Raw genomic sequence first — 16,158 nt, 5'->3', positions numbered from 1 at the left:
TAGTTATAAATAACAAAGTGCAAAATTTTGTAAAATTTGGACGGTAAATTGACAAAAATAAATAAATAAATAAAATAAACAACAAAATATAAAACGATCATAATTATAACAAAATATAATTAACCCTCCTTTTTTGGTAGATATACACTTAATAGTACACATAAATTTTGAGTGTATGCATTATATATTTTAAATTTTTGTAAGGTGTAATTTACAACCGGTATGCATTTACAATTTTTATATAGGGTGGGAAAATGTAGGAAAATAATGTTGAATTTTAAATTAATAATTAGTAAAATATAATTTGTAATTTCATGTCTCAAATAGGGTACAAAATTACAAAAGTATTAAAGATGCCCAAAAATTATTTCTTTATACTTTTGAGAAAACCTAAAATAAAAAAAGATATTCTTTTCTTCAAATTACACCACAAAAATAAATTTAAAAGTTATTGTAAAATGTAAACTTAAATTTATGAGATATATTGTTATCTTTTGACATTTCTATAAGAATATAAACCCATTAAAAAAAATTAATCTAATTTTGTATCAATTGTTATCATTATTTTAATGAGTCGTATTTATTAATGTTAATTTATATTATCAAAAAGAAATTTTTTTTCTATATTTTTTAAAAAATGTATTAAAATAAAAATCTCTTTATCCAATTTACATTAGAAAATAAATTAAGATAATAATACAAATTATGTCAATATGAATTTCAAGTGAGATATAAATTTTCTTCTAAATTTAAAAATTATTCACTAAAAAGCAGACTTCAAAAATAATTTCGAATACATTAATTCTAAATATATGATTTAATAAGAATTATATTTTCCAATAAATAAATAAGCCAAACTATCTTTGAAGATAAATAAACTGAAAAAAGACATATACATATATATTTATATATATGTAGCACAAATATAACATAAATTATTGTCAATTATATTAAATTATAAATACCAACTTAATCATATGTATATGATTATCACTTCACTCACGAAAATTATTAATTTAAATGATTTCACCATCTAATGGAGTCAATAACATTGGAATAGATAAATGTAATTTTATAATTTAAAGAATTTATAAAATTATTAATTTAAGAATAATATTTTACTTATTATTGATATCAAACACTATATTTTTGCTATAGCACCTCTTAAACAAAATGATAATAAGTATGCAAAACATATGAAAAGAAAATAAAACATAATAAAATAGTCAGAAATCTAATAAAATAAAAAAAAGGATAAAATAATAACTCAAAAGGATATAAAAAAAATAGTTATATTTTTTATTAAAAAAAACTTCTCAAGAAGATATATAAATATTTGACAGGATATTTATTAATTGATATCAGGACAAAAGTTAATTTTAAAATTCATGACATATTTTTATTAAAATTACTTAAAAAATTAAAAAAACTAATTGATGTAAAATTTGAACAAAAATTGTAAAAATTTAAAAATAAAAAGAAACCTATAACAAAAAATAATTAAGAACTTAATATAAATGGATGGACAAGAAAAAGCGAGAAATTAAAGATGAGAAAGAATAAATAATGAAAGTTAATGTAATTAACTATTTATATTTATAAAAATAAGTGTACGTGACAAATTAGATCAAAACTAATTTTATTTTAAATAATATAACATGATTGAAAAAATAAATATATAATTAAAATATAGTAATTATGACTGTTCAAGAATTATAATGTGCTTTCTGAATTTTTCTATTAGACATTATGCCTTGTATAGATAATATTATTAGTGCAACTTATAGATTAAAGTGATTAAGATTGTCTTAAAATATTGAGTTATGAGAACTTATAAGATATAGTAAATTTTTCTCAGAAAACTAAAAATAAAATGTTTAAACCCTTATAATACATTTTATTTATTTCACATAATTTCTTGCTGATTTGTGCGTCGAAATGCTGACGCTTTTGGGGGTTAGGCAAAGGATATTATTCACAATACTACATTTTTGGTAGGCATAAATAGTTTTGATATCTTATAAGGGGCAGTTCACTTCTATACTTGAAATAAATAGTTGATAGAGTCCTGTTTGATAAAATAATTAAATAGAATGAAATAATAATTTTGAGACTAATTTTAGAATGCAAAAAATGCATAATTGGAGTTGGTATTTACATTGTATTATAAATATTGGGTTAAAAGTATAAAATTCTCAAACTTCCATTTTCGTAATATTTTTAAATTTAAGGTGTTTAAATTGTCAGCAAATGATGATATTTGTGCATCTAAATCTCCTCTCATATTTATTATTTGTTGTACTCTTTTATTTGAATCACAAATTCGATAAATTATACCCTTTTTGTCAAATTTAATGTTCTTTATGTTTAAAAGATTTAATAACTTTCTTCCTTTCATACTATATTCTATTTTTTAAAAAAAATAAAAAAATTAAATTAAATATAAGTCTAAATTAAAACTTAAATAATGAAAATACATTCAATTATTTATTATAATTGGATAAATCAAAAATTCAATTCCACCATTTTTCCCAAGAGTAGCCCCACTAGCCAGCACCTTGGCCTTGCACCATAAAACGAATTGTGGTGGTGAAGAGTGGAGAAGTTACTCACAGGATGAAAGGGACACCCAATACTTGGTGGAATATTAAAAGTGACACCTAATTAGAAAGGAATGAACAATTTCTGGAAAATCCCATTGGATTCTTTCTCCCAAGTCCCATCTCCCAGTATTTGTGCTTTTGTGTGCTACCCAATATTTTCAAAATCCGGCGGGGGATTGAATAGGTCAAGCTACTGGGTCACTAATCCAACCGATCGAAATAGTCCCTGCTCATCTATATTGTGTCCTGCACCACTCAAATTAAAAATTACATCATCGAACCATCCAACATGAACATAAGCACAACGGAACTTGGAGGGGGGGAACGATGGGACTTGTAAAAGAAAAATAAAACATACAATTAAAGAAAAAAAAATGGCTGCCTTCATTTACACTGCACAAGTTTATCACATTGGTGCTATTTGGAGCCCATGAAAAGATAGGCTTCAACAAACACCACCGTTCAAATCTCCGTTCTTTATGGAGCAATCATCAGGCATCCGGCAACCCCACATCAACAACACAACATTTTAATGGCTCACACACGCTCAAAATAAAACATTGACCGATAGAATGATTTTGCATCTATGAGAAATAAGGGGAAAAAGAGTGGCGGAAGAATTGGAAAACAACAATGAATCGTATTACGGATTTCCTGATAAAAGCCAAATGAAAAGTTAAAAGTAGTCTCATTGCTTGTCATGCAATATCCAAGTGAAAAATGAGTTGAATACCATACCGAGAAACAGGTACAGAAGAAGATTTACCCTTGAGATGCCTCAGAGGTAGCAATGATGACATATCATCATCTCTTTCTCTGATAATACGTGCAATGGTGGACACATAAAAGGCAGCTCAAGAGGTTCCAATACAGATGTAGGTTTAGAATTCAGTAGTTGTATACAATCAAAACATTAAGTACTATATCATAAATGATTTGCCTCAGAGGTAGTGACAATATGCATATCATCATCTTTAGTTTCTGATAATAAATGCAATAGAATGCGTCATCGGCAAAAGGATTTCAGTAGTCCAAAAAAAATTCCAAGAAAAAATGGTGCTATGTACGCAACAAAGATACTAATGCAGACACCGCATAAGTGTGATGAAACAAAATACAAATGCTGGAGATAATAACACAAACGGTTCACCAACAGACAATGAGTCCACAGATCCTTTGTCCGGCTTAAGCCCAATACTATGAAGGCATAATTCTCGCAGTAGGGTGGTTCAATTACCAGTCTTATGACCCTAGATTAAGTTTTCTTGGAGATAAAAGAATGAGGGGAATCTTAGAGCTTCACAAAAGTATAAACTGGGTGGCCAACCATTAATACACCAAGGAGTTGAAAACAAGGATCTAGGACTACCATGTCTATTGGCTTGACTAGAGCTAGCTTTCATCCAACTCTGAGAAAATAACTGAAAATAAATAAATATGGTGATAAAAACTGTTTGTGATATGAACTAAAACTATGAAATACAATCAATTATAAAAGTCTCGTGCATCTGAATTGAGGTCAAGACATTAGAAGAGTTCAGAAACACAAGGGAAATAGTAAAAAATCATAATTTCTAGAGGTTCAAGTTTATGCATCAGAGAGATTCCCATCGACAAATCATCATACTCTAATAGAGTGCTGATGTCCCTGTCTGTTTATAGTCATATGCATAAACCAACCCAGTGCAAATTGCAAGGAAAACAACAAAAAGCATCAAGAAGAAATAAGCAGCAATCACAAACAAAAACCACTTGCATCCTATAACCTGATATTTCCACAAATACTCAAGAAAGTTGGAATTTTTGTGCCTCAGATTTCAATATTTTCATTGTATAGAACTCAAAGTATATTTAACACCATCACCGGCACCATCTACTGAACATGAAACATATACACAAAAGTACAATGCATTACAAAGATACATTCAACTAGAAAATATCAAAGGAGAGTTCTATGAAGATTACAACATTCATGTAACTCATATAGCATCAGAGAGATTCCCATTAGACCAAGTCATCTTTCTCCCAAAGGATATCTGATGTCCCTGTCTATTTTGTCATCACTTGCAAAAATCAAAACTTTGTGGAGTAATTATATCAACAAAACAATCACAACTAAATTGTACCCAAACAGATCACAGCGTCCTAATAAAAAAGAAACAAATCAAATGCCTCGTAGCCTCAGCTTAATATGCTTTTCATAGTTCATCACTCAAAGTATATTTAACGCCATCATAGGCACCCGGGCATTCTAAGAAAAGCTGCAACTTCAACTACGTTCAAATTGAACCAACAATCCCTCCCCCCAAAAATTAAAATAAATAAGTAAATCTTTGATAAAATAGCGTTTTAGCAGCACAAATATGCATCCGAGATTCTGATTTCCCAATAAAATATATCATCTTTCTCCGGTAGGAATATGACAAATTTTCTGTATAATCATTTGCATACAATTCAACAAACAAGAACCAATTGTAAACAAACCCCACAATGATTTGACAAGAAAGTAAAAATCAACGCCTTCAAACCTCAAAAGGGTCCGGAGAAAACCAGCGGCACTGAAGAAGAAGAAGAAGAAGAAGAAGAAGACCATACACGAAAAATATTAAGATTGCAATTGGTCGAAAATTGAGCTTTTGTTACCAACAAACCGATAGAGAGCGGCAACAAGAAGAATGCTCTAATTAGGGATTGGAGTGTTTGGAGGATTAGGGTTTATAACAAGGTGTTGCTGCAGCCTCTTGGGAGGAGTATAGATAGGGGATTGTGTCTAAATTCTTGAAGGTTCAATGCTGGGCCGCTAGGGTTTAAGAATTGGAAATGTGAAATTTAAAGACTTCACCGTAGATCAATGTAACTACAAATAGCATTATTGGGCCGGACCCGGTGACTCAAAAACCACACTGATTTCAGTTCAGTGAGACCCGAACCCGAATCATTAGTCCGTCCACCCAACATTTGAAACCCGACCCAACATTTGATAGCAACAAGTTTGTTAATAGTTTCATCCAGTTTTTTTTTATTAACAGCAACAAATTCGGTGAAATTTAACTGACAAAAAAAGTTATTTATTAAATAGAAAAGTAAATTTTAGAAATACTATTAAAATATTAAATATTTCCTGATCAATATTTAGAGGGGGTATTTGTAAAAACTTATACTAAGTATAATTTCTTTTCATATATGTATAAATTGGGGGGTCACAATATGGGTGGAAATTCATGGTTCTAACCCAATCCACGGTAGTTTTCGACTGGGTTGGGTTGATTTAATTTTTTTTAATATGGGTTCGAAATGGTTTTGTTTAAATAAATTTAAATTGATTACAGATCCTATATGGGTTGTAATGGGTTCTATGAATTTTTCATGTTTAATTGATAAAATAATTTTAGTATTATAATAAAATTAATAAAATATATTAGTATAAATTATAATCATGAGTTCATTATGGGTTTTATATGGGTTGGTGATCGGTTGTAACTGGGTTAATAATAGATTCTATATGGGTTGGTGATGAATTTTAAGTGGATTGGTGATTTATATGGGTTGGTGATGGATCTGAAGCTCGTTAGAATTTATTTAATTATACTATAGTATTACTAACTATTTTTACATTTCTAACTTTTCATATTTTTATGAGAAATAAATTTTCAAATAAAAATTAGTAAATTATTATTCTTTAAATAAATGAAAAACAAATTAAAGGGAAAGTGAAGAGTTTTAGAAAATAGTCAAAATTTGCAATTCATATGTGACCATTTAATTTTTTTTTTTTAATAAACTGATAGTATACAATTATATTATAAATTTTAATGAACATAAACAATTATATTATAAATTTATAATGAACTAACATGTACTATTATTATTGCAACTGAAAATTCGCAATTCAGTTTTAGAAAGAATGATGAAGAAATTGACTGCACAACTATTTATCTCATGATTTGTTTCAGAAAACGACGTATTTTTTTAATACTTTACAAGTTTTTCATTTTATATTTAACAAATGAATTTTTAACGTTACCTGCTTACTTTCCATAAATAGTGAATAATATAAATTTAACTATATTAAATTATATTACAAGTTGTATTAAAAATATTGTCATTTTATTATTATTATATGAAATTTTAGATTTTGTAAATATTAAAGATAAAAAAATGGGTATCGTCGACCCAATCCGACCCATTTACAACCTAATCATTTTCAACCTGTTAATTGAAACCCATTTTAAACCCAACTCATACCATTTGGACCCTACCCAGACCCGACCATTTGCCACCTCTAGTGCAAATATATTTAATATTGGTATATATAAAAAAAAATATAAAAGAACTAAAATGATCGGGTTCATATTCAGATCAAATCACTAAGATTTGAAACCCTTTTCGAGACCCAATTAAGGTTTCAAAATTGACCCTAAATAAGACAGATCCGAACCTCGATCAAAATTTAAACCAGACCCCGTTGTCCTCCCTATTCATAACTTCCCACCTCGACACTGAGGCGAAATAATAAACCCAACTCACTCCAAAATGATAAGCGACTAAAAGTATTAACAAAAACATTTTGGTCTTATTAGACACAACATCTTACTAAAATAAGTAAAAGACTGGATAAAATATTTCATTTCAATTATCAATTTAAAAAGTCAATATTGGATCTAATATATGCTTACAACTTACAAGAATTCCAATACCATGGAGTCCAGGGACCAAATTGGCGATCCCTAGAAAATGGAAGGACTAACTTACAAAAAAGAAAATATTTTTAGTACTTTAATGCTAAAGTCAATAAAAATTTCGAACGAAATTCAAGTAATATAATAAGTCAATTTAGTAATATATTTTTGTAATATCATTATAGAAACACATAAGAGTTGCTTCATTTGTTTTATTTAATTTATTAATTTTAATTTTTCATAATATTTATTTAATTAAATAGAAAAATAAAGCTAAAATAAATAATTAATTAGAACGGTTTAAAGGAATCAACCTCAAATATGCATGAATACATATTTATTGATGAAAAGATAATTTTAAAAGGTCGAGGATGATCGAAAAATAAGTATACTTGAAGATATTTTAATTCACGTATATATGGCCAGGAGATTTATTTTTTTTATATTTATCTAACTTCCCAATCCCCACTATCTTTAAATAGTTATTTTATATTTGTATTCTCATGAATTTTTTCTTTTGCACCCACTTTTTTATAAAACTTATAACATTTCGTTTATTTTTATTGAATATTTTAAATAGTATGAAAGAATTATGCACACCCCTTTTGTGCCTGTTATGTAAATAAAACCAAACAAAGGCCAGGAGACATCAACTGTGCTGTGGCTTCAAAAATTACAGTGAAGAGTGAATCAGTATGATACTATGATCCTGAAAGCATAACACTACAGAAGCAGATGATATAAACCTAAACCAAGGATGCATCCTTCCACCAACAGAGTGCTAATTCCTTAGAAACTGGAACATCCCAGGGTTTAAGGGAACTTGCATAATTAAGAATTCACATCTTAATCAATGTGCCAATGCAAGAAAACCAGAAAAAGACACCAACGAATGCCTCTGATCTGATCTGGGTGACTTAAATGCACAGATAGGTAGGGGATCTTAACGACGATACTGCTTTGCACACAATTCTTACAATAGTGAAGGATCTCAGAACTAACAGTAAGCTGAAGGAATTGATGGAAGCATTGGCGCTGTCAAGGTTGTCATGATATGTATCTATCCTGCTGTTCTTGGAGAAGCTTTGCCGAAGATTTTGCATCCAGATAAAGAGAATTCACTTCTTCAAGATCGGCCTGCGGAAGGTACAAGTTAAGCAATTTCTTCTCCTCATAATCATTGATAGAATTCTTGCCCAAGTTATAACCAACTTTTCGCCATACCTTGCAAATACTATCACGACCATTCATTTTAGCAACTATGCTGGCAGGAGATAACAGCTGGACCGCATGCCTGAGGGAAACAGCATGAATTGGAGTAACATTTAGCATAATGTAGCTAGGAAGAGAGTTAGCAGCCATAAAAGACGCAGAAGAGTAAAGAACAACCTCAAAGATGCTTGTTGTCCAATCTCTCCGAGATAAGCCAGACTTTCCTCGTCTATTTGCAGCTCTTCAACCTGAGCTCGAATAGCTAATATCTGACGTAAATCAACATAGCATTGTTCAAGGAAAAACAGCTAAATAAGAATATTGGAGGTCTCAAAACTTCGCAAGCAAATAACTCCTGTAAAATAAGATCTAACCTGTATCATTTCAGCAGGACCATAGGTCTCTGTTCTTATAATAACCAATCTGTCCAACAAGTCAACTGGTATACCATGAGGACTAGACATGTCTGTCCCTCTGCAAAGCAATGTTATCAACTCAGCCTTTTTTATATGGTTTAGCTGTCAAGGAAGTGGGAAATGCCCCAGGAGATGACAGGACTATATTCACCTTACAAAATAGCAATTTTCTAAGGAAACTGATTAAATGTGTTAGAAAGTTAAAAAATCTAATTAAAGTTGTACCAAAAATGATTCATCTGACAAAGCAACCTAAATTACAAGGAGGTTTGGTGCAGCACTTAGGTGATCCCTCGGCTGAAAATTTTCCAAATAAATGAAGGAAATGAATGACAGAAGGCACCAGCATAACACATACCTGACACTGCAAATTCCTCGATTTGTTGCGAATATCACTATGGGAGATAGTGAACTTTCTAAAGCACGGTTTAAATAAGAAAAGCACTCCATATCCAACATATGAACCTGAGTTATTCTTAAAAGATCAGGGAAGACCCAAGCATACAGCTAATGATAAAATTTAAAGGCATGTTCGTGGATAGAACCTCATCAATAAATAAGACACCAGGAACTAGTTCTGCCACACCTTCATCTATATACCGGTTAACAACCTGCAATTAGTTACCCATAAAATGGTAAACTCTTTTAAGCATTTCCGAAGTCAAAAATTGGTCCATGAAACAAATAGGATACCTGCAACAGTGCTTTCATGAAGTAACAACATACCTTATTTATTTCCTGCCGTAGTTTGTCGGTGATTTCAGTTTTCCTGGGCTTCATCATTTGACCCATCAGGGACAATATATCTTGTCCTCCTTGAGGCCGTGCATTTGCAGCATCAAGATCATGCAATGTCACATCCTAAATGAGGCAGCAATATTCACATTAAAAGGCCAGTAACAAGTTAGGCTATTTTTTTTGTTTAGACAACAAAACCCAAGTTCAGAATGTTCATGATGAGAACTGCACATATCATCTAAAACATCATGACTAGAAAAAAAACTGGAGATGTTCAGATTAACCTCTGAAGAATGCTATAAATAACTAGGCAGAATTAAACTCAAGAAAGAGAGCATAGGAGCAGAAGACAAGATAGCAATTGAAGAAAAATGAAATATATGTGTGGAATCTCAATAAAGTAAGGAACACAACAAACTCTCAAACATAGGCTTCATATTTTCAATGTCAAAAGTTCTAAGAATCAAGTTAGGGACTAAATGCAACTTTTCATCCAAACAACATGAGAACACAGGCCAAAGGTGTATTAAAGGCCATGCTCAAAACTCCTGATGACAACAATTAGTGTGTTGCTTCCAATATCCATAAGTAATGTAGTGGAACTCGTAGTAATCAACAGAACAATCTTGCATGGCATGGGGAGTCGGGGACACACCTGGACTATCTCCTTCTTTTTGTGAACCTCTCCTTTAGGAAGTGGAACATATTCTTCTGCTTCTAGATCAAATTCAGTAGCAAAAGCATCACTTCTTCCCACCCTTTTAACAGCTCCACTATTTGCTTCAATGTATATAACATCGCCAACAGCAACCTGCAGTTTGTACCGTTAATTTTGTAGCTACAAGATACAGGAAATAAGAGACATAAAATGCATAAAGGAACATGGCAAAATAGTTTTGTTAAGGTTCATGCAGCATCCTTTAAAATGAGTTTACAGAAAGTAGACTCATGCTGGTGAGTATATAGATAGGAATGCCATTCTAGAAGTTCCATATAGCAGTGTGGAGCACAAGCACACGGCACACGACACAAAGTAATTGTACAAGATTTAGCCCAAAAGGGTTTATTGGGAACTAACCTTTTCCTTGATCAAAGCATCATATATTGTTGGATCCAATTTCAATTGTTTGGTTCCTTTTACAGTTTTCAACCCAATAATCACATGGCTTATACTTTTGCCATATCCACCTGTCACGCTCTCTGTCTCTTCTGGTGATAGTTCAGTTACCTATCATGGAAGCAGCAGAGGTATAAGAAAAAATTAACAAAAAATAACGTAATCTACCTACATATTCTATAAATCCCACAAATAGCCTGAGGAATGGCTTGTAATTTTAATTATTTTTTACGAAGGGATTAAATTACCTCTCCCTCATAAACCTCCTTGTTTTCCTTAATACGGAGACCTATAGCTCGTCGAAAGTTCTCCATTAGAACCTCAGTCTTCTTCACTTCTGATGAATACACTTCTGATCCAACCATTGGGCAAAATGGAACCTGCATGTTACCAGGCACAAAGAGAATCAATATGCCACATTAAGAACACAAGAGATAACATTTAAACTACTTACAAAAATCTTAGCATGTATTTTTGTTCCAATTGTGAAAAAACTAAATTCCCCTTCTTTATTATGTACAAATTGGTTGTTAAACCAAAATAAAAATAAGACGAGCAAGTTTGTTTGGATTATGTTTCCAGCTTTCTGCCAGAGTGGGAGTCCAATAGAGTTAGCACTCAGAAACAGCCATAATGGGCTGCACTCTTTCAAAGAAGCATCTAACCCGTCCTCCTAAGAAAAGGTTCCCATTAAAGAAAGATGGCAGGTAGCGAAGTTCTTAAGTCTGAATGGCACTGATTACACAGAGGTAGTAGGGAAAAAATAGTTCAAGGAAGCTATTGAACCAGGGCCTGATAGGCAAGCTTCTCAATAAGACACTTGGACCATTGTGGAAAAGAGCAACTTTATCAACATAGAAAATTCTCTTCAGCATTTGAAGGCCTTATCGAAGACCTTCAACCTTGAGGGTGACTAACTGAAGATCCAAACTTCTACTCTCTACCTCTCCACCACTTTGCAGACATATGGTATAAAAAATTAAACAAATTAACAGCATTGCCATTAACTTTCTCAAATTATAACACCATAATAAATGAAAAAAATAAGACATATTCAGTAACACCAATAACAAGCTCCATCGAACATAAGAAATAGTGCCGCCAATATATACCTTGCTACCAAGTTCTTGGGAGATTCCTAGGGCAAGAGCTGTTTTTCCAGTACCAGGAGGCCCAGCAAGTAATAGGGCACGCCCAGCCATCTTCTTTTGCCGAATCATATCAACCACAAGGCCAGCAGCTTCCCTTGCAGATGCCTGGCCCACAAATCCAGCAGCCAAAGGCATTGCCTTTCCATTGGGCTAACAACGCAATCAACAAGAAGCACAATTAAATCAGTTAATAGAAAGAACATTGTTAATGATCACTTTGAACATGAAGGGGAATCACAAAGATATGGAGAACAAAGAAAATTTTGATTGTCTCCATGAACTCTACCATTACAAATAACCAAATAATAAAAAAGCAATATTTAATTCAAACAGGCGTTCCTTACTTTCCCTCCTGTTTTACTACTTCAATAATGGTGTTCTCCACAACAAATCAAATACTCTGACCACGCCTCTCTTTAACTTCTCACTTTCAAGATTCCAATAGAATTCATAAAATATGGAAAAGCCAAAAACACAATCTTTATCATAAGTAACAAACAGAAAAACCCCAAACCCATAATTACAAAACAGCCCACTAAACCACAACTGGAGGTGACTAAAAGCTCTGTAATGCAGAGCAGCAGAACAACTAACCAAAGACACGGGAAAGAAAGTCTAAGGAGAAACAACACAGAGCAGAAAAAGAAATTACTGAAAGTTACCTCAAGCCCCAGGCCTTTAATATGAGTGTGAGTGGCTATTCTCTGCTTTTTCGTCGTGGATTGTACTTCTTCTATCTTCATCTTGCCCTTCTTCCTTCTCTTGTACTCTGATAAATTCCCTTTTCTAAATTTCCTTTTCTGGCAACGTCTCTCTGTAGGTTTGTAGAAGCTTCTCTTCTTCTAATGGAGGGGAAGTGTGAGTTTTTGCTTTTGGGAGGAAATTAGTGTAAGCTTCAAAACAAACGATAAAGAAGAAGTTGAGGAAATACCCATTAAAAGTAGTGACAATTTGCATATTATCATCTTTAATTTCTGATGATAAATTGCAATAGAATGCGTCACCGGCAAGATGATTTCAGTAATCCAACAAAAATTTTCCATGAAAAAAATGTGCTATGTACGCAATAAAGATACTAATGCAGACACCATACAAGTGTAATGAAACAAAATACAAATGCTGGAGAAAAATGTTAACAAGTATAAAAAGACTAGAACAACAAAATTAAAACAAAATGAGAAACCAATTTCCACTTTCCCTTTATTCTAAAGAACCATCTTCTCCCCATATCGCCGCCCATACACAACCCAACGGTGAGACCAAATGAGATGTAATGGCAAACCTGTTCGAGCTTCTTGCTTGGCAGGCACAACAGCAATCACCTTCCTCGTTACAGAGGACGCTGGCAGATGGATTGGGGCTTGCAATCGTTGGTTGGGGGCTAGGGTTTTAGGGTTTAGAATTGGAAATTGGGGGAGAAAGAAAAAAGAACAAAGAGTGGGAAAGAAACGAGAAAGAAATTGGGCTGGTGATGGGCTACTAATTTATTGTTATAAATATAAATTATTAATTAATTTAACAATAATATAATTAATAAAAATATAGAAAATTATATACATTAAATTATCAAAATATTTATATATAATTTTCTATAGTTATTAATATTAATAAAAAAATAGATATAAATTATTTTTTAAAAGTTGTTGATCTTTATTATATACAAAAAAAACAAAATAAGACACGAATTTTTTAAATCAAAATACAAAATAATAATTGATCTCATTATATATATAATAGAATAAAAGTAAAAATAATTAAATTTATTCAACCATCGTCGCCATCATCATCATCATTATTATTATTATTATTATTACAATCTTTAAATAAATTCACGGGAATCATCAAATTTTGACATAAATTTATAAGCAATAAAATGGATTACATACTATGTATCTTTATATAAATATAAAACTCACAAAATAATTAATTGTTAGTACTTGTCAATTTAAAAAAGTGTAAGAGATTATAAATAAATATTGATATATTACATAAAATTTATATGCATCATATTAAATAATTATTTTTAAAATATTAAAACTTACTAAATTAATGATTAAGCTTGTTTTTGTATAAAAATTAAATATATAAATAAAAGTACCATCATTTGTTATTTTCTAAAATTAAAATATATGTTATTGATTTTAATTTTAAGTTGATAAAGTATCAAATATAAAATTAAATAAATAAAAATTTTAAAAGTAAAAAATGAGGAATAGAACATAAGACAAATTTGCAAAAAGAATCCTCTTCTTCCTCTCATTTTATGTAGCTCTTCCTAGCTCGAATAGAAAAATCATCAATCTTAATTTTTAATCGTATCAGTTTGATATAATTACAAACACTTTCTCGTTATTTGAAAACTCCCTGATAATAACGTTCGTCCAATAATTGACTCATTTCGTTAGCTTCCGTTATGGTTTAATCAAAATTCTATATTAAATTTTTCAAAATGCCCATTTTTTGAACCTAAATTATAATTTTATATATTGTTTAAAAAAAATTATAATAACATCCGTCCAAGATCGAATTTTTATATTTTTTTTTCCCTGATAATAACACCATCCAAATATTTTTTTAAAAAAATAAAATTTTAGCAAGGGTAAAGTTAAAATTTTCACCACACCAACTAAAAGTGACATAATTATATCAATATCAAAATTACGAATAATTTTTCAAAAAATAGTTTGGCATCCGTAGTCGTATCAAATTTTATAGGAGCTCGATGTAATTTAACATAAAATTAATTCTTTTTACAATACTGAAAAATAAAAACAAGTTGAGCAGCGGGTTTGTTTGTTTGTGTTTTCATTTTCAGTGAAAAATATTTGTTCTCAATTTTGTATAGGTTTTGTATGAAATGAGAATATGTTTGAATTAGTTAATTATGCTGTGTTTTTATATTGAATTAGTTAATTAGTTAATTGTGAAATAAATATATAATAAATTCAATCATACAAAAACTTATTACTAGAAAAAATAATTATTAAGACTATATAGTGAACATAAACAATAATTTGACTCACGAGCTTACCATAATAACCTTAGATGATAATAAATTCTAAAATGACTTAAAATAAATTTTAAGAAAAAAAAAAGCAAAGTATTAATGAATTAAATTAGTATTAAAAACTTAGAAGTATAACAAGAAAGCTATTTTTTTTTTGATGTTTCAATAGTATAAATTAACTATTAAAATAATCAACTTAAAAAAATAAAATTAAATTAAAAGCCACATATTTTATTAAAAGGGGGGGGGGGGCTAGCTGGCCCAATTCAGCTGGGACTTCGACGATTAGATTGGGCTGGTCCCACATATCAATATTTGTGACCGTCCCGATCCGAAGCGAGCTTGGACCAAACAAGTCTATTTTTAATTGTTTCAATCAGATCTTGGGCCGAGTTGGATTTTCTTTTTAGGTGAAATGTAAGTTTTCATTCATCCAATAATATTTACAGTGTACTCCGGGCCGAGTTGGATTTTGATATCAAGCTATGGTGTCAAATCAACATATTTTTCAATGAGAATACATACGCACAAACACAAACAAACAAGCTATAACATTGTTTTGTTTTTCTTGTTTTGTAGAGCATCTAACTTTTTAAATTCAAACTGCAATTAGAAAACAATCTTTTAAACTATAATATCACCAAAAAAAGGAAAATTAGTTATAACATCTAATTTGGCCTCTATGCCCACACTACTAAGGTTACAAGAATGGGTTTAAAAAATGTCTAAACAAGTTAAGAATTTACGTCTATTTAACGATTTGATCGACTTGAATTCTTTATAAAATTCTTCTAAAAATTGATATTTGAGTAAATTAATAAACCTACTTTATAATTTTTTTTTATAAATTATCATTGTTTCTGTAAGTGTAGCCAAAACATTAGTCATAGCTGTGCCTAAAAATCATGGAGAATATTGATTAATCATGGTAAATAATTAAGTTTTTGCTTCTGGTTTTATTTAATAGTGATTAGTAGTATCAAGTTACCATATTTTTTAAGCAGTGATCATTCATAGTTTAACGAAAACTTAAATTTTTTTTAGGAAAAAGTATTATTTTAGTCCGCTAAGTATGCCTAATTTTAATTTTAGTCCGATTACTATGTCCATTTTTTTAGGTATAGTAACTTACGAAATTGCTTACTTTTAGTCCTTTGGCAGATTTTCGGACAATTTTACCCCTATGAGACTAAACTGCCTTTCAAAAGTTGCGTAGGGGTAAAAATGCCCGAAAA

The 16,158-nt window shown here is 30.6% G+C and overlaps 1 protein-coding gene, 1 long non-coding RNA gene and 5 other non-coding genes across 11 annotated transcripts; all 7 read right to left on the bottom strand.

Annotated features, from left to right (window-relative positions):
* Positions 1–2,465: 2,465 nt before the first annotated feature.
* LOC110011676 (uncharacterized) lies at positions 2,466–5,414 on the bottom strand. Of its 3 annotated transcripts, none has more exons than XR_016064446.1 (2): positions 2,962–5,414; positions 2,466–2,849 (listed from the first exon to the last, which is right to left on the bottom strand). It is a non-coding gene; the product is annotated as an uncharacterized LOC110011676 (long non-coding RNA). The 3 variants fall into 3 exon arrangements; XR_016064445.1 differs by having other exon boundaries at positions 3,370–5,414; XR_002286691.2 differs by having other exon boundaries at positions 5,132–5,414.
* On the bottom strand, positions 3,378–3,455 carry LOC148788588 (small nucleolar RNA snoR122). The gene has a single exon (XR_016065046.1). It is a non-coding gene; the product is annotated as a small nucleolar RNA snoR122 (small nucleolar RNA).
* On the bottom strand, positions 4,193–4,276 carry LOC148788587 (small nucleolar RNA R44/J54/Z268 family). The gene has a single exon (XR_016065043.1). It is a non-coding gene; the product is annotated as a small nucleolar RNA R44/J54/Z268 family (small nucleolar RNA).
* Positions 4,406–4,476, bottom strand: LOC148788586 (small nucleolar RNA Z267). Its single transcript, XR_016065030.1, has one exon. It is a non-coding gene; the product is annotated as a small nucleolar RNA Z267 (small nucleolar RNA).
* Positions 4,587–4,674, bottom strand: LOC148788585 (small nucleolar RNA R44/J54/Z268 family). The gene has a single exon (XR_016065042.1). It is a non-coding gene; the product is annotated as a small nucleolar RNA R44/J54/Z268 family (small nucleolar RNA).
* LOC148788584 (small nucleolar RNA Z267) lies at positions 4,769–4,848 on the bottom strand. The gene has a single exon (XR_016065033.1). It is a non-coding gene; the product is annotated as a small nucleolar RNA Z267 (small nucleolar RNA).
* A 2,513-nt stretch (positions 5,415–7,927) lies between the features above and the next one.
* Positions 7,928–13,381, bottom strand: RIN1 (P-loop containing nucleoside triphosphate hydrolases superfamily protein). 3 transcript variants are annotated; one of them, XM_088879202.1, is made up of 13 exons: positions 13,199–13,381; positions 12,579–12,809; positions 11,878–12,066; positions 11,014–11,145; positions 10,727–10,876; positions 10,304–10,459; positions 9,637–9,771; positions 9,456–9,521; positions 9,269–9,375; positions 8,869–8,968; positions 8,672–8,763; positions 8,507–8,576; positions 7,928–8,419 (listed from the first exon to the last, which is right to left on the bottom strand). In XM_088879202.1, the coding sequence occupies exons 2-13, from the start codon at positions 12,657–12,659 to the stop codon at positions 8,330–8,332; spliced, it is 1,368 nt and encodes a 455-aa protein (XP_088735328.1). In that variant the 5' UTR covers positions 12,660–12,809; positions 13,199–13,381; the 3' UTR covers positions 7,928–8,329. The 3 variants fall into 3 exon arrangements, with proteins under 3 accessions (XP_088735328.1, XP_088735329.1, XP_088735330.1); XM_088879203.1 differs by having other exon boundaries at positions 12,579–12,758; XM_088879204.1 differs by having other exon boundaries at positions 12,579–12,755.
* Positions 13,382–16,158: the final 2,777 nt, after the last annotated feature.

The sequence above is a fragment of the Sesamum indicum genome, linkage group LG3 (genome assembly GCF_026168435.1).
Source record: "Sesamum indicum cultivar Baizhima isolate 11 linkage group LG3, ASM2616843v1, whole genome shotgun sequence".
Classification (NCBI taxonomy): domain Eukaryota; kingdom Viridiplantae; phylum Streptophyta; class Magnoliopsida; order Lamiales; family Pedaliaceae; genus Sesamum; species Sesamum indicum.
This window is presented reverse-complemented; position numbering and strand designations above follow the sequence as displayed.

Excerpts from the sequence above, each read along its gene's own strand:
- RIN1 (XM_088879202.1), bottom strand. The coding sequence starts at position 12,659 with ATGAAGATAGAAGAAGTACAATCCACGACGAAAAAGCAGAGAATAGCC. Across the intron at positions 12,067-12,578 it reads TTAAAGGCCTGGGGCTTGAG|CCCAATGGAAAGGCAATGCC; the intron begins GTAACTTTCAGT and ends TTGCGTTGTTAG. Across the intron at positions 10,460-10,726 it reads ATGCTTTGATCAAGGAAAAG|GTTGCTGTTGGCGATGTTAT; the intron begins GTTAGTTCCCAA and ends TACAAACTGCAG.